At 44.6% G+C, this 21,788-nt stretch overlaps 1 protein-coding gene across 1 annotated transcript in view; it reads left to right on the forward strand.

Annotated features, from left to right (window-relative positions):
* BIRC5 (baculoviral IAP repeat containing 5) overlaps nucleotides 1–21,788 on the forward strand; it is a 122,817-nt gene that overhangs the window by 17,271 nt on the left and 83,758 nt on the right. Inside the window, exon 2 of the mRNA XM_078653876.1 lies at nucleotides 10,910–11,019. Within this exon, the coding sequence (XP_078510002.1) occupies nucleotides 10,910–11,019 (110 nt within the window). The remainder of the gene's footprint in view (nucleotides 1–10,909; nucleotides 11,020–21,788) is intronic.

Below are 21,788 nucleotides of genomic sequence, written 5' to 3' on the forward strand. Positions count from 1 at the left end.
GATACTCGCCCAGAAGTAGGGGTAGGGGTAGGGGTAGGGAAAGGCGGAAGGGAAAATAACCTGTGAACATACAGTGAAAGGTGACCCGGATTACTTTAAACACAATATCGTTCCTCACATAGAGGGCAGATGGTTTATGCATGCAAATTACTTTTGTGTTGTGTATCTTGGGGCCCATGACCTGCTAGTGAGAAAGGGCAGCAGCATGACAATGACGCATCCTTTTGAATCATAAACCAAGAGACTTACCTGTGCATTTTACACGTGTGCTTTACATTCTTCTGCGTTTAAAAAACGAACGTATATTTATTTAGAACATGCTACTTTTTATTATTTTGTCAAGCAGGCGGCCAACTTGTAGCCTCTAATCTGCGTTTAGTCTCTGCTTATAAAATTAGAGAATAAAAGACTCCAATTGACAACTTTACCTGGGGTACTGACCTTCCACAATAGAAAAGTCAGAAATATGCAACCTCCAAATTAGCTAAAGCCAGTATATTGCTCCATCTGTTCTCCAGAACTTCTTAGAACTAGTCATGGTTTTGGTGGGTGCTCCATGTACTGCCCAGACAGGAATCGTCAAGATTGGACTGTACCCCTGGTTGTGATGGTGGACAGCGGTTCTTGATAGCTGCTGTTCCCAGGAACTGACTTGTACTTGTTGTATGGGAAGTGCCCTTTCTAGAATGCCTCCAGTGTGCAGAGCAGGGTAAATGCACTCCACATGCTGTTCATAAGAATCTTCTTTATTTATTTAGTAGGTCTTCCAAACACACTCTGGGAGGAACAGCAAGTGCAACAGACCTCTACGCTCTGTCCTCTGCCAACATTCCAAATCCCCAGCTCACCATGCACACCTCAGGTGCTTAACCCAGTGTGGTGGTCTATGACCTGCCTCCACTACACACTCTCCCCATTGATGCATAAAAACACTACCCCTCCCCCCCCCTTACATATATGCAAAACTGTATTTCTTGAATTTCTATATAAACATGTCTAAAGAAAATACATCTAATAACTATATTCAACCTAAAGTACATATTACCATTTCTAATTCCATAAAGTTCACGTTCCATCTGTACAATGAAAAGGGCACTAGGAGAGTGCATTAGAGATTGTTTCACTCACAAATATGATCCTGCAACCTCTTAGGTTGAGCTACAGAGCGACCAGCCCAAGTTGTTTTTATCAATCGTAGGAGTTGCCTCATTCTGTGATACGTCCCTGCTCAAGTGATCTTCCCCATCCTAGGATGCAATGTCCTTTCTCAGGGAATGTCCCAAAACCCTCTCATCCTTGCCAAACAGGGTTTCAACTGGTTATTATCATTGTCAGACAACCAATCAAAACTTTGCTTTAGGTGTCTGGGGACTTCTCTTGATACATAACTATTTACACGCACCCTTCTCACCACCTCTTTCCCCACACAAGCAAATAGAAGAAAAATGCTACTCTTAACTGTCATTCTACAATGCAGAGTTGCAATAAAGTTTTTTCCACGATCAAAGGTTGTGAAAAATGATTCTGGCTTGTACTTAATATTCCACTTTTTCTCACTTGGTCACCCACTTACAGGTGCTGCACAGGCTTAGACTTATGCTTCAAATACTAATGCTTCTTCACATCTTGCTTTTGTGACCATCTTTTATTTTTTTTTATTTTTTTTACTTCGTCTGGTGATTTTTTTTTTTTTAAGAACTTTATTCGTGAGTGTACATGTTCAGCATATTATACATCCATCTTAAGCATGACATACATCACGGTTTTCATTTTTCTCCCAACCTACAGGTAAAATTCAGAGCTTTAATCATTTGTATTTAAGATTCAGTGTCATTTCCAATATCAATAGACTCTGTGAGCTTCAGAGGTTGTCCCCTCCACCCCGTACCCTCCCCAACTAACCCTCCCCCACCCATCCAACTCCAGTGCTTAAGTCCCCCTGTCTAATCGATCTGCGCTCCCCAGCGCTGTTCTTTCTCTACCAGGATTTGCGATGAATCATTCTCCAACCAACCCCCACACATCGCAGTGCCTTTCTCGTGCTACCATAGTTCCTCCAGGTCTCAGTACGCTTAAGTGTCCTGGGACTGGGGCTGGTCAATGTCCTCCAGTGCTAGAAGCATAGTCTCCCAGTCCAGTGCCATCAGGATTTTCCGCCTCCCCCTTTCTTCCTCCATTCTAAGGGCGGCACTCTCTGCTCTACCCCACTTCACTACTTCTGTTCGCCATGGCTCCACCATAGGCGCTCCTGGGGATTTCACTGCATTGTGATTTTCCTGATCGCTATGAGTAGGGCCAAGTCTACAAATGTCTGGTGACTAGTTGACCCTTTTTGCTGGTTCCATCCAGCCCACATTATCCTTTGACCTAGGTGTTCTTCCACTCATCAATTCAAATGGTCTGGACCCAGTACTCTCACTAGGAGTAATTCTGTATGCCCACACCATCATGAGCATTTCTCTTCTCAACTCCAGAACATTATTGCTAGCCAACTGAATAATCCTTTTTATCACTCTGTTGAACTTTTCCACTGCACTGTTCCCTGCAGGGTGATACACAGGAGTCTGATGTTCAATTCCTACGCAAATGAGTAACAACACATTCTGAAGTAAATTGTGGTCCATTGTCACTTGGGATGCAATTTGGCAAACCCTCTTTCAAAAACACCTTATCCAAGAATTTGACTACATCAGTTGCCTCAGCTTTCTGGGCCAGCTCTATCTCGGGCACTTAGTGAAATGATCGATATTCACGTACACTTGTTTCCCATATGAGTCCTGTGATATCTATTCCCACTCTTTCCCAAGGTGTCTGTGGGCTGGGCGGGGGGTGCAAAGGAGGTCAGAGTTGTATGGGGCTTGTCAGAGTTCTCTCAAGTTACACATTTTTATATTTCCTCGGTTTATAAATCCATTCTTGGCCCCCAATACCAATCTTCGACTCTGCTCTTAGTCATACCGATACCTGTATGTTCTTCATGACAGATCTCTAGAATTTTTCTTCTGAGAATTCTATGAAGAATAATATCACAATTTCTCAACCCCAAATCTCCCCCCAATGATAACTTGTCTCTCCTCCCAGTAAGTCAATAATTATTTTGCCATTTTTTCTTTTCAGACCAACCTCTCTAATCAATGTTGCACACCACCATTAGACCCTCGTTGACACTTCTGTAAAGACTTTCCAAACACTGTTTATAAGAATCTTCTTTATTTAGTAGGTCCAAACATCCGGGGAGCAATGGCGGGTACTGCTGACCTCGCACTCCAGCTTTCCACATTCCAGAATCCCCAGCTCACCTTACACACCTCACGCGCTCAACCCATTGTGGTGTACTATGACCTGCCTCCACTACAAGGAGGAAGGATTGTTACTTACCTTTATGCATCTCTTCTTGACATGCAGAGCTGTCTATTCACATACTTTGCATTCTCCTGCCATCTAGTGTTGGGTCCGGATATTTCCAATCTGTTTTTCTTCGAAGAAGTCTTTTCCAATCAACAGGTTAGGTAACTCCTCCTTTTGGTGATAATGTGAATGGCTATCGAATCCATTGTTCGTTTTCCTGCAACGGGTGAGAATGTAGTATGTGTAGTGTAAAGATGTCCTTGCATGTGATAAGAACTGCAACAACCATAGGTGTCCAGGGAGGAGGGAGGGCACATGTGAATCTACATGCCAAGAACAGATACTTACAGGGTAAGCAACATAATCCGTGGCATGTGCGCTGTAGATAATCATGCTTTGCATAGACTGTATAGCAGTACTCTCCCGAAGCAGTGGCTAACCAGTGGGTGTTGCAGTTCTTTGAAAGTGTTTTTAGCACTGCCTGTCCTACATTAGTTTGTTGGTATGCTAATACATTCACACAATTATGTTTAGTAAATGTGTGTGGTGTTGACCATGTAGCTGCCTCACACATGTCAGCTATGGGAATATTGCCATAGATGTTCCTAGTTTGTGTGTCGAATGTGTTCTAGGAGGTATAGTTAAAGTTCCTTTAACTTTATCATAGTAAGTTTGAATACATTTAACAATCCATCCAGAAATACCAGACATAGGTAGGTTTTCCTTTATAAGGTGGAGCAAAGGCAACAACAAGTTAGTTTGTTTTGCAAAACATTTGTCCTAGCAATATAATACAATAGTGCTCTTTTGGCAAAGTGTATGTAGAGCTCTTTCTGCTACTGAATCAGGTTGAGGGAAGAAAACCGGTAACTCAGCTGGTTAATATGAAAAACAGAGACCACCTTTGGAAGGAATTTTGGGTTTGTGCGAGAACCACTCTTATCTCTTGGAAGTTGGAAGATCGGTTCTTCAAAAGTTAGTGCCTGTAGCTCACCAACACGTTTTTAAGTGAAGTGATAGCAATTAAAAAGGCTACCTTCCAAGAAAGAAATTGTAATGGACAATTGTGCAATGGTTCGAAAGATGGACCCATAATCCTTGAGAGAACAATGTAAAGGTTCCAGGCAGGTTCAGGTGGTACTCTGAGTGGTATTATTCTTTTAAGGCCTTCCATAAAGGTTTTAATTACTGGAACTTTGGATAAATGTTGCCTGTTTTCAAGATACGCAGCTACTTCTGCAAGATGTAGTCTGATGGGCGTGTAGGCTAGGCCTGCCCGCTGTTGATGAAAAAGATAACAAATAATATTTTGCATAGATGCATCTAGTGGTTCAATTGTTATTACAATATATCACAAACCTTGTTCCACTTTGCTGCATAACATTCCCTAGTGGTAGGTTTTCTTGCTTCTTAAGAATCGTCATACAATCTAGTGGTAGGTTTAGGTACCCAAACACTATTTCAGGAGCCAAGTCGCTAAGTTAAGCTCCTTGGGGTTTGGATGTCTGATTTCTCCATGGTGCTGTGTGAGAAGGTTTGAAGTGAGGTGAAGCTTCTGGTGTGGAACTACTGACAGTTCCAGTAGTGTGGTGGATCATGGTTGACGAGTCCATGTGGGAGCCACTAGAATTAGTGTGAGACATGTCAGCATGAGCTTCTGAACTAGAAATGGAAGGAGAGGGAGAGGTGGAAAAGCATAAGCAAATATCCCTGACCAATTTATCCATAGGGCATTGCCTTTGCATAGAGGGTGTGGGTAACTGGAGGTGAAGTCTGGGCATTTTGTGTTCTCTGCTGTCGCACAGAAATCTACCATTTTTGGCAGTATGGAAGGAGAACTTTGGGGTTGAATTCCCACTTGTGGTCCTCATCCTGCTGAGGAGGTCGGCAAAGTAGTTGTCTGTTCCTGGAAGGGGTTCTGCTAGGAGTTGGATCTTGTGATAAATTGTCCAACTCCAAATGGGCTGCGAGAGGCGTGGCAGTTGTGGGGAGTGTCCCCCCCCCCCCCCACCCGCCCCTCCCCCTCTGTTTTTGTACCTATTACATTGTTGTCATATTGTCCGTCCAGACTACAATAACATTCCCTATCAGATGAGGTAGAAATGCTTTCAACGCTAGCTGAACTGCTTGCAGGTCTAGTTAGTTGATGTGAAGGTTCTGTTTGGTGTTCCAAATACCCTGAACTGATAAATGTTGTAAATGTGTGCCCGATCCTGTGAAAGATACGTCTTATGTGAGTACGATCTGTGGAATATGGTGGTTAAAGGGACACCCTTTTGATAGATTTTGTGTTCCACCACTGCAGAGAGCCATGAGTGCGGCTGTCTACCAACACTAGATCTTTTAGCTGACCCTGTGATTGATTCCACTGATGTGCTAAGCATTCTTGACGAGGATTTAGTCTTGCATAAGGCATTATTGCAATGCATGACACCATCATCCCTAGTAATTGCATGACGGTCCTGACTGGGATATACTGGTTGCTTTGGAACTGTAGTAGCAGTGTTTGAAAATTGTGAATTCTGGCTGTATTGGGCCATGCTAGAGCCAATTGAGTGTTTAGAATTGCTCCTAGATAGAGTTGCAGTTGTGAGGCGTAAAGATTGGATTTATGTGCATTAATCCAACTGCTGTAGAAGGGTTTATGGTAGTTAGTCTGTTGTATACACTTGTAATGTGTTTTGGCTTTTATGAGCCAATTTTCTAGGTATTGAAATACATAAATTTCCTGTCTTCGTAAAGGAGCTGCTGCTACTGTTAAGCATATGGTGAACACTTTGGTGCAGTTGTTACTCCGAAACGGAGTACTTTAAACTGGTAATGCTTTTGTCCTATTGCAAATCTGAGGTATTAGTGATGTGCTAGATGAATGGGAATGTGAAAGTATGCATCCTTTAGATCCAGTGTTGCCATAAATTTGCCGTTGTTGTAAAAGCTGAAGCACCTTTTGAAGTGTGACCATATGGAAGTGTTCTTATAATATGAATAGGTTTAATGGCCTGAGATGGGCCATAACTAATGGACCTTTTTGGGAATCGGATAGTAGAGTGAGTAGAACCCTGATCCTTTATGCTGTATTGGAACAGGTCATATATCTCCTTCTGTTAGAAGAGCTTGTACTTCTTGTTTGAGCAGATGTTGGTGCTCTAACGAGTTTGTGAATGCTGGTGGAGTATTTGGATGGTTGCTTGTGAACTCCAGGTAATAACCATGTTGAATAATGTCCATTTGTCTGATGTTATTGATTGCCAAATGGGAAGAACCTGTTGCAGTCTTCCCACGACGGGTGATGAATGGTCGAGAGGAATTGATATGAAGTCACTGCTCCCATAGATTTTGCCACTTCTGTATCCTTTTTTAATTTTTTCAAGTGATTAGTCTACTTGAGGCCCAAAGAGGCGTTCCTTGTTAAAAGGGACATTAAGGATAGTTTGTTGAACTTCTGGTTTGGCATCTAATAGAGGTATTGGAAATGAGTTTTCCCTTCCTGTATTAGTTCCTGCCCTCTTTTTGTGTGTTCTTCTGGGAGGTATTGTAATACATCTTCAATTTCGTCCCAATGGGCCCTATCGTACCTAGCCAACAGACCTCGTGTATTGGCTATACGCCAATGGTTGGCTGATTGAGCAGCTACCCTTTTGCTTCAGGCATCTATTAACATTGACTCTACATCTGGAGGTAGTGCATCCCCTGAGGTTTGTGAATTCGCTTTTTTACATGCTTTAGAGACAACTAAAGAATCCAAAGGAAGCTGGCCCTTAATGCAAACTGGGTCAGATGGTGTAGGTTAATATTTTTGGGCCACCCTAGGTATTATACGTGCCCTCACTGGATCTTTAAAAATGTCTTCAGCGTGCCTCTTGAAAACCTTTCAACATAGGTAATGACTGATGTTTTGTGTGTCTTTCCTAAAGTTTCAAAGAGGAAATCTTCTAGAGATTTCTTATGTAAAGTCACTACATAGTACATGGCTCCCCTGGCAATTAACTTCCGATATGAAGTATTATCAGGAGGGGAAGGTTTAGCAGGGTATAGATCTGGATCCGTGTCAGCGGATGGATCTAATATAATAATCCCACGGAACTGGTGGTAGCTGTTCAGAAGTGTCAACCCCGATATCAGGATCTGTACCCGGAGAGCCCGGTGGCGTGATGTGTAGAGGGTCTGAAGCTGGTATAATAGGTACTGGTGAAGAAGGTGGAGGAGTTTGAGGAAAGTGGTGAATAGGGCTAGTAGCCATGTCCTCCTTTTTAAGTGGGATTTTATATCCAGTGTCTAATTTCCTTTTGGAGGACTGGATCACTGCCTTCTCTGTAATATGTCCAGTGTCAGGGTTTATGTGGATTTTCTTCAGTTTTGGATACAGCTTTTGTTTCTTGGTTTCCAGAACTGGCTCCGGAGGCTTTTGATGTGCCTCTTTCTGTTTTGGTGCTTAAATATTGGGTACTGAGCTGGATTTGTCCTTTTTATCTTTAAGAACCAAAGGTTTTGGAACTAAAGGGGTGTCATCTTGGCCCGAACCAGAAGGCTTGACTTACTATTTTGTTGCTGAGTCGAAGGGCGGGGCGTTAGAATCGGAGTCTTTGAGCTTACTATGGCAGTGGCGGCCCAGAAGCCATTTGTTGGTGAGTGGGTTTTGTGAACAGAGGGGCTTTGGTACTCACGGCACCCTGTCCAGCTGGAACGTCATGGGACTCTAGTTTGATCACCAACTCTGAATAGAGGTCCTGGACGGAGAAGGCCTCTTCCTCTCCAGACGCTTCCATCTCTTCATGCTCTATCTTCTCCGATGATATCAGGGGTGTCCTCGATACTCTGCCACTGCATTTCTCTTCTTCAAGCCCGGTGGTCCTGCAGTGTCTTTTTGGATCGGGACGACCGACAAGCGTCGCAGTCTTCTTTATAGTCCGGGGGATAGACAGAGGTTACAAACCTTTTGAAGGTGGTGGGTAGGTATTTGGAATGGCACAGAGGACAGGTTAGAAATTGAGTCCGTCCATCTGCAGAAGACTCGATGATGGATTTTCGAGTTGAAGTTGGATAAAGGAAACCGGCTAGGCCCAAAGGCTGCGGTTGGCGGTTTTCTAGTCGATAACTAACATTTTCCAAATTTCAACACGGATTGAAGTCGCGATCGAAACAATACCGATGAGGATAGAGTGAATTGCGCATCAAAGGGATCCCGATTTAACAATTTCGAATCTGAGCCCCGAAATACACGTCCTAACTTGATGGCGGAAAGAAAACCATCGAACAATGGAGTCGAAGGACATGACAGTATCACCAAAAGGAGGAGTCACCTTACCTCGTGACTGGAAAAGACTTCTTTGGAGAAAACCAACTTGTAAACAGCCGACCCAATGCTAGAAAACAGGAGTATGCAAAGCATGTGGATCTACAGCACACATGCTTTGAACACCCTGATTCCCTCTATCAAAAGAAACACTGAATTATTAACCACTGCAACATTTTGAGATCTTTTATAGAGATGGCAAGTCTAAAAATTTCTACCGGTGTGTATTCAGTTCTGCGTATTGTAAGCATGTGACTTCTTGCACACTTGATCAGGAAGGATCACAACAAGTTTAATATTGGAGCACAATGCAACCTACCACAGTGGGTTACCCAGGGGACGTGAAAAGGCTGGTGGGGGCATTGCAGTAGTGCGGGATGTGCTAATGATGTAATCTTGGCACCTTCAGTAGGGCCTCACAATGGGGACAATGGAACAAGCTGGGAACACTGAACTGGTGGCTAATATTCTTATGTAGCTTCGAATCCAAGCTCTTATAAATGTAGCTGACCACAGATACCCTCAACGGTTGATTTTATCGATGGAAATTTCTGCCACACAGAAAAAACTAACCGAAACATGATTCCTCAGCTAGTTTTCAACAGTTATAGTTGACTAGGACTCGCCCGTCAATCTCCTCAAAACCTACAAGTCCGTAGGTTTGCACAGACTCAAACGGGGTTTCCACCCGTGGTACTATTGCCGACTACTATCTCCAGTCCCAGTATGTAGGTCTGCGAAAAGGTGACCAAATAAGGAAATGGCTAGTATTCAAACCCTGCTATAGTATTAGCTCTGGCATAATCGGCAAGGCTATTATCAGAGCTCTTACATAATGAGTGCTGCCATGATTTGTCCCCACACTACATGACACCAAAGGGATAAGTAGATTCTTATGGAAGGTAGGTGGAGTACTTAAGGTGTCAGCACTCTAATGTTGGACATATGCAGCACTTAAGGTTAAATGTTTGCTGATTTTCCTAATGTGGCTGGCCGCCATAGAGCTAGTTGTGTTTAAAGGCATGTGTAATTTGCTTTTCTTTAAAGGCGTTCTTACACCAAAAATTGACACATGGGCTCATTTCAAGTTAAAACATAGCATGAAATGACTGATTTCAAAGTGAAAATACGTCATTTCATGCTATGTTTTAGCATGAAATGAGTCCTTGTGTCAATTTTTGGCGCAAGGACGCCTTTAAACAAAAGCACAGCGAACAGCTGAACACATTTTTTTTTCTTATACCTGTGCATGTACATTTTTACCACAGATAGCTCATAATTACACAAAATGGTGTAATGGTTTCATTTCCCACAAAGCAACATTCCTAAGATTAATGCTGGTGTAATTTAAGTTTCAAAGCAAACACAAGGAGATGGACAGAGCGCTGAAACATTTCACTCTCCCCCAGTCACAGATCTGGGTTAAATTCAGACCCAGCTATGTGCAAATCAGTCTTGCCCCTGTGCCTTATGGGAACAGTCCAGCCCGAACTGCCAAGCCAGGTCTACCCTGAACCGAAATCAAGCATCCTGGAACGGTTTCTGGGTAACAACCCTCATCAGCCAAGCTAGGTTGAATCCAGTTGCAAAGTGAGCAAGGGCCCCATGTCTGGGCTTACCGTGCCAACTTAGGACGAACAAAGCAAACACAAGGAAATCTTAAATTTCATCCAGGCCTAGTGTGATGAGTGGTTAAAATCACATGTTGAATTATACTCGAATGTTACTTGATGTTGTGACTAGAATCCTATGGTAAAAGCAGGGAGATTGGGTCGGGTTGGCGATGCCTATGGTTTGTCTCTGCGGAGTACAGCACTAGCAAGCAGAATGACTTCTATTGTCTGATTAGCTGAACGCAAGGTTGGAAATCAAGCCTCTTTAAAGACCACTAGGAAGTTGTGTCCTAAAAGCATGTCTTCCACTTACAAAATGTACATAATTGTGCGACTTTCAGATTTTAATACCACAAGACAAGCCAGCTTACTTTAAAAATGTTCTTTTAACTTTTGGGATCTTCCAAGCGCTATGTTTTACTATTTTCAGGGGTCAAAAGTATGTTTCTTTACTTTTTCTGAATGTGTATGTCACAAATGCAATGCTTTATAACAGTTGTCAATTTTAACGTATGGATTTAAGCCTTTAGAAGACCTCCATCATACAATACTGATGTTTTGTTGATATTCCCTTCCCCCACTTTGTTCGGTTTTATGATCTTCTTGACATACGTTGTTCTTTCTGACAACTGTATTTTGTTCTTGCTTTTGTTAGATGGCAGCAGCTGGATTTATTCACTGCCCAGGCGAAAACAGCCCGGATGTTGCTCAATGTTTCTTCTGCTTCAAGGAGTTAGAGGGATGGGAACCTGATGATGACCCCATGTGAGTATCATTGGCATTATGGGATGTTGGCGGGTTAAGCACAGATGCTAAATTTGTCGCCCTTGACCAGGTGGTATTGCAGTGCCACTCTTTTCAAACTCTTCTACCTTACTACACAGACTGGAAACAAGTGGTAACATTTGCTTGCTGAACGAGTAATCCATTGCCACCTTGCCTCAAACATTATCTGTGCATCTCCCAGTATGTGTTGGGCAATGCTTCCCAATATCTCTCTCATTAGCAATTTCTCCAAAACAGTCTAAATTTACACTTCCCCCAAAGTAATGCCTCACCAGTAACCATCAAAGTAACTCTTCTTACTTTGCCAGGTTGGGGGTGGCAGACGGACGCCAACCTTGCAGCACTCGTTGTGCTGCTGGGGTGGGACTATCGATCAATACCCCGTTGGGGTATCTGGGTCGTGTGTCTCTGAAGAGCCAGGTCTAGATTCTGTTTCTGAAGTCTGCCAACGAGGGGGCTTTACAGAGATGGAGGGGCATGTCAGTCGAGGTCCAGGTTCTGGCGGGGATGCAGGAGAAGAAGTTGCCACTGCTGCAACTGTGACAAATGCGGGGTGTGTGGGAGAGGGTGGCAAAGTACAGGTATCTGGAGGCTTGGTGGAAGTATACATCCCCCAGTAGCCCCTGAAGCCTACACCCATGAAGAGGGGACACTGGCTGTTCATCAGTTGCTGGTACCCAACATTTACCATCTGCCTTGAGGATTGATGGTCCTTCTACTATTCCATCAACTGATTCTGCAGGCATTCTCAGCTGGAACATTGCAGGGATTAAGCCTTAATTTAATAATCCTCAATGGAGGTAGTTTATTGACAAAAATGCAATATGTATTTTTTCCGGAGTCCTGGGCTGTAGACCCTATATTTGGAAGTGGATTTACTAGCTTTTGGATTCCAGCTAGTAGATCTCCATCTGGGTGACCATCGGTTGGGTTGCTTTCTTGGGTGAGCACATCACTCTCCTGCTCAGTAGCTGAGTTCCACACGGCATCCCGGGACATCCAAGGGCTATTTTTTTTTTTTCCGAAGGGCATGTCTCTAGTTAGTTAGAAATATATATATATATATATATATAATCTAATTTTATGGAATCGTTCTGAATTACAAACTCCATCTGCTGAATAAGATTTTGTCTGGCCTCTCACATTCTCGCGATCTCATTGTAGCCGGTGTTTTAAACCTTACATATGAGCCTAACACTGCAATTCTGGAATTATCCTATGATGAGGATGAGAATTGAACATGGGGAATCACGAACTTAACAGCCATGCCAAGGAGAAATCTCTAAAAGGCTGCCATTCAAGTAGTGGATATTACTTTAGCCTGTGGGTTGCGAGTATGTAATGTCCGCATGCTCTCTGATGCCACAAGTGCCCCTACATTAAACGTGGGTCATATGTATGTTTTATTGACTACATCCTTCTAGACATTAGGCTATGGAGAGAGATGCAAGATATGTCAGTAACAGTGCAGGATGAGTGATCATGGTCCCCTAGTATTCAACATTAGACAGCTGATATCCTCGGTCTCTTCCACAGAAATGTAGAAGCAGTAGCTGAAGGTCCGTTACTAAAGTCACCCCCCCCTCACTTCATGTGAACTCTTCTGCCTCGATATCTCCAGCGAGGGCAAACCAGTATGCGCTTTACATCTCATCTACCACCCGCCTGGGGACAACCTCACCTTCACCCAACAACTCATGGACACGATCTCATCCAACGCCGGTCGGCAGATCACTCAAATCTACCTGGGTGACTTCAATCTCCACTGGAACGATCAGAAAGACGTAGTGGTGAATAGTCTCAAAACTTTCCTTAATGCGCTTGACCTCACCCAAATATGCAACAGCCCTACACACGACAAAGGCTCGATACTCGACCTTCTCATCGCCAAAGAGGACTCTACCCAACTGGGGGCGATCCAACCCTGTGACTGGTCAGACCACCACATTATCACTTTCTTCATCAACGAAAAAGTTAAACTTAACCCGGCTCAACCCACCAAATCCAAGATCTGGAAAAGGGACATGAAAAATCTTAACCCCAACTCCTTGCCTCCTCACACCTGCAGTCTCCTCCTTCCCCCGTCGGGCGCCTCTGATGTTCAATCACTGACCGACCTCTACCTCGATTCTATGAGCTCAATAATCAACGAAGCCGCCCCACTGCAACTGAAGAGAGTCTCCACCAAGAACTCGAACCCTTGGTATGACGGTAGACTCAATGAAGACAGGCGTGCTATGCGAATGGCAGAGCGCACCTGGAGATCTGACCCCTCAGCACGGCACCTTAAAACGCTTAAGAACAAGAGAAATGCCTACTTTAGGAAAATCAAGCGCTCGAAATCTGACTTTTTCAGCCTCCAGCTAAACCAAGCTAAAAACCGACCAAGAAAACTGTTCGAACTAGTCAAAACTCAAACCAAGATGGAACCCTTACAATCAAACAGCACAACAAGCAATATTCCACACTGTGAAGACTTTTCTGCTTTCTTTATGCTAAAGACCGACAACATAAGAAATGATCTCCTCAATGATGTAAGCCGATACTCCAGCCCCATCAGCATGAATACCACTCAACCTAAAAACAACGCATCATGGACGTCCTTCGACACCTACTCTGAAGAAGCAATTCACAAACTGCTCGGCACCTTGAAGCCCTCTAATCACTTCACAGACCCCCTACCTGCTAATGCTGTAAAAGACTTCACCCCCCTGCTCCTCCCACTCTGGACTAAAATCATTAACAGCTCCCTTCAACAAGGACTCATCCCAGACTCCCTCAAGGTGGGGCAAGTCACGCCGATACTCAAGAAACCTACAGCTGACCCGTCTGACCTAAACAATTACCGCCCTATCACCAATATCCCCACCTTGGCCAAACTGCTGGAAAAATGTGTACAACTCCAACTGACAAAACACATTGATCAGTTTGACCTCCTCAACCCTCAATCAGGCTTCCGAGCGAAACACAGCACGGAAACGGCTATGTCGCACATAATTGAGGACGCCCTCCAAATCTTGGATCGCAATGATGCCTGCCTCCTCATCCTTCTTGATCTCTCCTCAGCATTTGATACGGTCAAACATGAGAAATTACTGGAGCTGCTAAGTACCAGAATGGGTTTATCCGGGACTGTTCTCAAATGGTTCACCTCCTTCCTACATAACCGGTCTCAGAAGTTCAAGATCAACAACGTGCTGTCCTCACCTGTGCCTGTAACTTTAGGCGTCCCACAATGATCTTCCCTTTCCCCCACATTGTTCAACCTCGTCATGGAACCACTCACCACCCTGCTCCAAGCATCTAATGTACACTTCTATATGTACGCCGATGACACTCAACTTTACCTCAAGCTACAATCCCCGGAAGACATCGAACTTCTGAACTCCACACTTAGAAACACCCAATCATGGTTGGCCGATAATCACCTCAAACTAAATGCTCTGAAAACTGAGTTCCTTCTGATCTCACCTCCTGTGAAAATTAATTTGCCATCACCCAAGTCTGGCTCAATCACCTAACTGCGCTCAATGTCAAACCCATCATCGTGGAATCTGCGAAATCCTTGGGCATCATACTTGACGCCAAGCTCAACATGCAGCAGCACATTAGCAAAGCAACGAAAGGAGCTAATTTCCAAATCAACACTTTGAGGAAACTTAAACCCTTCTTCCCAGCCAAGGACTTCCAAACTGCTGTACAAGCCCTAGTCATCCCCCGCATAGACTATGGAATTGTGGCCCTCAGCGGACTCCCCCTATCAACAACCGCACCCCTAAGAGCCTCCTTGAACGCTGCCGCGAGACTCATTACTGGTTCAAGAAAACATTCACACATATCCCCTGACTTAAAATCCCTGGAATGGCTGCCTTTTGAAGCCAGAATACAGCTGAAAATTGCCGTTATGACACACTCGGCCGTACACCACAAGTCACCCAACTACCTCAATCAGAAGTTGACTATATCAGGTGGATCGAGATCCAATAGAAGTACAAAAAATCTACTCCTGAAACCTCGTAGATTCCGGAAGGAAAAAACATACAAATGCTCCTTCTCAGGAATGGCACCCAGGATCTGGAATGCACTCACTCCTGAAACCAGGCTTATCTCCTCCACTGCATTTTTCAAGAAAGAGGTAAAAGCCATCCTTATGGCCAAGTTCACCTGAACTCTATTGTTGCTGGATCAGAGACTTTGCACCGCTTTTGTATCAATTGGATACCTGATTGTTTATTGTTATTATATTTTTACATGATTGCGTTCCTATTATGCTACTCACTTTCTACTGACTACTATATTGTACCCAATAGCTTGTTTTACTGCCCTCTTGATGCCCCTACCCCATGTTTTTCTGTAATTTTTAAGAAAGAGGTATAAGCCATCCTTATAGCCAAAGTTCACCTGAACTCTATTGTTGCTGGATCAAAGACTTTGCACCGTTTTTGTATTATTGGTTACCTGATTGTTTTTTTTTGTATTATATCTTTACATGACTGCTATCCTATTAGGCTATTCACTTACTACTGACTACTATATTGTACCCAATAATCTGTTTAATCACCCTCCTGTTGCCCCTACCTCCCGTTTCTGTAAAGCGCTCTGATATCTGCAAACATCTTGTTCGCGCTATATAAAACGTTAAAATAAATAAGGTCACAAATAACTGGAAAGGCTTGAAGTGGGAGGCAGTGTGCTCTTCTCCTAATGCACTTAGTAGCCCTTGTTATACAGATGAAGGTTTTGTATGACACTTGGGGGGATTAGTGAATTGATCATTGCTGAACACATCAAACATTTTGATAGGCTCTGGAATCTTTTTCTTGTTGGGTCAGCTAGCACTGAGTACCGCGAATGGGTGGTTCACGCAATCCTTTAGAGAGTCTAAGAACATCCTATTAAAGGAAATCACAATTTGGAAAACAGCTGGGAAATAAGTGTATGTAGAGCTCAATATAGTCTTAAAAGATAGCAAGCAAAAGCTGCTTGGGAGTGTAAGACTTGATAAACTGCAAACGAGGTAGAAAGCTTGGATAAAATAAGTTTTCATAGAAATGGTGAATGTCAATGTTAAAGGGCTACTAGACTAAGAAGGGGAGAGAGGTGGGTATACATGAGAGGAGGCATGGAATGCGAACAGGAGAAAAAAGTCCAGTTAAAGTGAATGTAAGGGGTTTACAAAAGGTATTAAAGCGGGGGCAGTACGGGATGTGAAAAGGAAAATAAGTGGGAGGTATAGGCTGAATCCAGGAATAAAGATTTTATATATTTTTTTAAAGGTGGCGGGGGATGTAAAGCTGATGGGGGACTATCACAAGGGGAAGGGAAGTGAGTCTTTAACTTTTTTTTAAATTGGGGAAAAAAGTCTGGACTAAAGGATGGAACTCTCCCTTAAGAGCCAGACAATCTTATAAGAATTTGTCAATGTTGCTTGAATGTGAATTTTTAACATTAAAAGTGTATATGTGTATATATGTATATATGTATGTATATATGTATATATATATATATATATATATATATATATATATATACACACATACATATACACACATACATACATATAGATATATATACACATACATATACACACATACATACATATATATATATGTGTGTGTGTATATATATATATATATATATATATATATACTTTTAATGTTAAAAATTCACATTCAAGCAACATTGACAAATTCTTATAAGATAGAGATATATATATATATATATATATATATATATATATACACACATACACACATACACACACATATGAACAAGGGCTCTCTAGCCCGAAACGCGTCATTGCTGTTAACTGAACCTGCATAAATAAAGAATTTTCTGGTCAGATCCTGTGGTCCGTGTCCTGCTCCTCCGGTCCGTGGGGATTGGAGGTGGCTCTGGGAGTGTTTCTTGTGTGTATGTGTAGATATGTGTTTGTGTGTGTATGCAGATAAAATATAAATATATATATATATATATATATATATATATATATATTCCCAAGGAAGTCTGCCCCAAAAGAAGAAGACTTGAGGCGGCACTCGAGGTTCGTGGTGACTTCCATTCTTTATTGATTAACCATGGGCATTGACGCGTTTCGGGGGGTTTACTTTCCTTTCTCAAAATGCCCCCCTGGTTAGTAATTCGCCACTGTTGCTTACAGTCCCGTTTTTAAAAGATTATGGGCCAGATGTAGGTAGGCTTTTACCGGGTGGTAACGGCCGAAAACCGGTAAAATCGGCCGTTACCGAGGAAATGAGATGTAGGAGGCCATTAATTACCGATTTTTGAAAATCCGAGTCGGAAACATACCGACTCGGTAAGAATGACCCGGTAAAATTACCGTGTCGGAATCTACCGTATACATAAATACCGAGTTCGTATTTTCCGACTCGGTAAATCAGAAACGGTAAAAATCAGCCTTGGAGATGTAGGTAAGCACAAAAATACCGATTTTGCCGAAAAACGGTATTTTTTAGTCGGTATTTACCATGCAATGAAAGCAGGTGGTAACCAAGGGAGGGCTATAAAAAAAGTCCCAAAATGCACCTCAGGACCCATGATGGCGGCTTTTTACATCATAGCAAGACGGCAGAGACTACAGGCAGCAGGACAGAGAGAATGGCTAAGGGAGGAACAAGTGTACAGGCAGAGGATAACACTGTTCCAACTGACAGAGCCTGAAATACTGCAGAGGTACAGGCTACACCCAGACACCATCAAGCAATTGATCAGGGACCTACACCCTCTCCTGGACCACCAAACACCCAGGGCCCATGCCATCCCACCTCATGTCCAGGTGCTATGTAGCTTACACCTGCTGGCCTCAGGGAGCTACCAGAGTGTGATAGCTGTAGTGGGTGGCGTGTCCCAGGGCTGCCTGTCCCGCTTCTTCAGGAGGTTTCTTGACGCCATGATGCAGAGGATGGGGCATTATATTAAATTCCCTGTTACACCGGCAGAATAAGCCAAAACCAAGACTGACTTTTATCAACTGGCACACTTCCCTCACGTGATCGGCTGCATCGATGGCACCCACGTCCCACTCTGTCCACCTGCAGCCACAGAGCACATATACAGGAATCGCAAATCGACGCACTCCATCAACGTCCAGGTCATATGTAATGCAGGTAACCTCATCACTGACATCGTAGCCAAGTTCCCCGGAAGTACCCATGATTCTTACATATTCCAGAATAGTGGAATATACACACGCCTACTTGCCGGAGAATTTGGAAATGGATACCTGCTAGGTAAATCACATTGACACACCCTGACACTCACATTAGATCTACGTCTCATGTACTTGCAATTAATGTCTATCTTTCTCCCCCTAGGCGACAGTGCATATGCCCTGCGGTCCTTTGTGCTCACTCCCTACCTCAACCCATCCACCAGGAGTGAAAGGCGATACAACGTGGCTCACAGATCCACACGAAACGTAGTTGAGCGCACATTTGGACTCCTAAAGAGCAGGTTTCGCTGCCTCCACAAGAGTGGAGGTGCACGGCAGTACACCCCAATCATCTGCTGCAAAATAATAGCGACCTGTGCAATGTTGCATAATCTCGCCACCAAGCAAGGCACTGAGGTGGAGCTCACATATCATGAGGACATTGATGACGACCCAGAGGTGGCAGAGCCCCAAGCTACAGTGGCAGCAGCAGCTACAGATGGGAGACTGAGACGGGCAGAGGTTACACAACAATATTTCTGAGTGAGTAAAGAGACACAGGCATGAATGTAACTTTGTGTAAGTAGTTTAATATTCACTACGCCACAGCATTGTTAGCTCACATTGGGCTCACTAATACAAACACTCCATGAGTGTGTTGTCACGGTTAACACCACCGTGACTACAGCCTTGGGTGGAGTGCAAAGTCATTGTTTGTGGCCACGGGCCACAGGGCGGGGCTGCTGTGGCTGTGAATCAATGTCCTCACGCTGGCCTGTCACACTTCCCCCACGCCTGCCACTCCTCCGTAAGTCATGCACAGGAGTGCTTGCACCACTCCTGCTGGTGGACCCCTCGCTTTCGGCAGCACAAGTGTCGCCTCCAGTGCCTGTCTGATGCGCGAGCACCAGCTCCATAGCAGAGGTCATCCTGGCCATACCTTCACTTAAATTGTTGCAGCACTGCACTATGGCATCCTGCATCGTGACTGACCGTCTGCACAGCACAGTGGTAGCAGTTGCAAACCTGTTCAGGGCCTTGGTTTGCTGGCGCACATCCACACGGGCCTTGCGTCTCTGCAAATGGTCCCTGTCCAATTTGTCACACAGGACAGTCATGCACTGTGTAATATCTGATATTCCTGACGCCATGGATTGCATGCTTTCTGCCATTTCCCCTATGCCCTTGCCTACTGCTTCCAGTTTATTATTTGTTGTGCGTGCGTGCCTCTGAACCCCCATCATTGCTTTCGCCTGCAGGCGCTGCACCTTCACCATGGTGGCCTCCAGTCCGCAGAAGACACCTTGGACTTGCCGCACATCCTCTACCTCCCGTGGCCGTCGCCCTCGGACACTGGCCCGCGTGACTCTGGGACTGGGCTGCTGCTCGGTGTTGCCTCTGTCCTGTGTGTCACCCTCCACCTCCTCCTCCTCCGATGATGTTTGCAGTATTCTGCGAGGGGGCACATCATGGCTCCTGACTCTTCCCAGCACTGGGGATGGTGATGTGGGGGTGGGTGATTGTTCTGCCGCTCCTGTGTCCTGACTACCGAATAGGAGAGGGGATTGTGGATTTTCTGCAGTTGCCTCCTCAGGTATCGGGGCTGCCTGCTCTTGGTCCTGCCCTCCGTGAGATGTGCTAGGTCCGGCTCCTTCCCTCCTCTTCTCTCTGACCTCAGCTGTGCTGCGCTTTGACTCTCCTGTGGACAGACATGGACATTGTGTCAGTAATGTTGTTCACCTGTGTCATGAGATAAAATACACTTCTATAGCACTTTTGCCTGTCTCTCATTTGCCTATGCTACTTGTCTGTTGCTCCCCTTGCTGCAATGCACGCTGACTGCTCTGAGGTATCTACACATGACTACATTTCCCAGGATGCATTGCAGGACATTAGTTAAACCTGTTGTGGAGTCTGATTTGTCCTGTGAGGGGAATAGGTTAAAGGGTAAATGATAATGTTCTTGCATCTTACCTGGTTTCTTTGCTCCTCTTGCTGAGCTGTCCGCGTCTCCAATTCCGTGGATACATTCCTTCTCAAGGGTGGATGCGACCATCTCCTCGATGTCGGTGAGTCTGGGGGCTCTGTTTCTTCCTCCTCCTGTAGCAGCACTTTCCTTGCGGTGGGCAGCAAGCTTTTTTTTGGTTATTATGCGGATGTCATACCACCGTTTTTTTAGGTCTTCTAGGTCACGGTGGGTGACACCAATGGCATTTACCTTGCCTTGTATGTCCAACCAGGTGCTGCGTTTGATGGATTCTGCAACATGCAGAGTTTGCTTGCCAAAAATTTTGCCATAATGTCTGACAATCTCCGAAATCAGCACCTGCAGTTCCTCCTGGCTGAACTTCTGCTTCCTTTTGCGCTCTGCAGCATCTCTGTGCCTCCTGGCTCTCCATCTTGCTGTGTACTTTGTCTCAGGAAAGGCTGCTCCACACTCTGTCCTCCTGCTCTCCTGACTGTTTGTTTCTGCACCTGCATGGGCGTGGCCTGGCCCAGGTACTGGGGTGTGGTGCTTGGATCTGATTGGTTAGTTCCCCTGTGGCTTGGATTTTGGGTGTGGTTGAAGTACCTGATTGGTTCACAGGCACACATGTTTGTCAGTTTCAAATTCTTCGGCGGATAGTTCCGACACGGTAAATACCGGGTCGGTTTTTTCCGACTCTGTATTTTCCGGGTCGGGAGTTGCCATTCATTCCTATGGGCCATGGCACCGATGGATCGGTTTGGGTTTTTCCGTCTCGGATTTTACCGTGTAGGTATATTCCGAGTCGGTAAATACCGTTTCCGATTACCGACAGGTTCCGAGTCGGTATTTTTTACCGGCATTGTTACCTACATCTCATTTTCCTACTCGGTAATACCGAGTCGGTATGACTCTGTATTTAAGAGGTCGGTAAATATTATTTACCTACATCTGGCCCTATGTCCTTCCCACCGTCTGAAGTAGTGTGGGCTGCCTCAAACACACGGCCTGGAATCGCCTCTGTTTCCACAGGTGAGCAACATTTCCCAGCATGCATTGTCCATCGCAAGCTGGCGGCGACCTCATTCATTGGTGCATTTAGTCAAGTGAGTGACCGATAGGCTGTGTAGTCAGGCAGGGATTGCGGCAATTGTTCTGGGCATTTTCTGAAGTCATTCACGGTCCTCTCCCCCTGCCTTGCATTTCCATCCGTCGCGGAGCAAAGAACACCAGTGAAGTAAAGGTGTAGTCCCATTCAAGTATGGACTGCGCATCCACAGTTACACCCGGTTCAGATTTCGTGCAGGGCAGTCAGAGGGTCTTCCAGTTGCGACCCCCTTAACACTTGCGGGGGGTGCCACCCCTGCGCGCTGCCACACCACGCTTTGTTTTCCCAAGGAAGTCTACCCCAAAAGAAGAAGACTTGAGGCGGCACTAGGTTCGTGGTGACTTCCATTCTTTATTGATTAACCATGGGCTTTGACGCGTTTCGGGGGTTTGCTTTCCTTTCTCAAAATGCCCCCCTGGTTAGTAATTCGCCACTGTTGCTTACAGTCCCGTTTTTAAAAGATTATGTCCTTCCCACCGTCTGAAGTAGTGTGGGCTGCCTCA

Source organism: Lissotriton helveticus, chromosome 7 (assembly GCF_964261635.1).
Source record: "Lissotriton helveticus chromosome 7, aLisHel1.1, whole genome shotgun sequence".
In the NCBI taxonomy this organism is placed as follows: domain Eukaryota; kingdom Metazoa; phylum Chordata; class Amphibia; order Caudata; family Salamandridae; genus Lissotriton; species Lissotriton helveticus.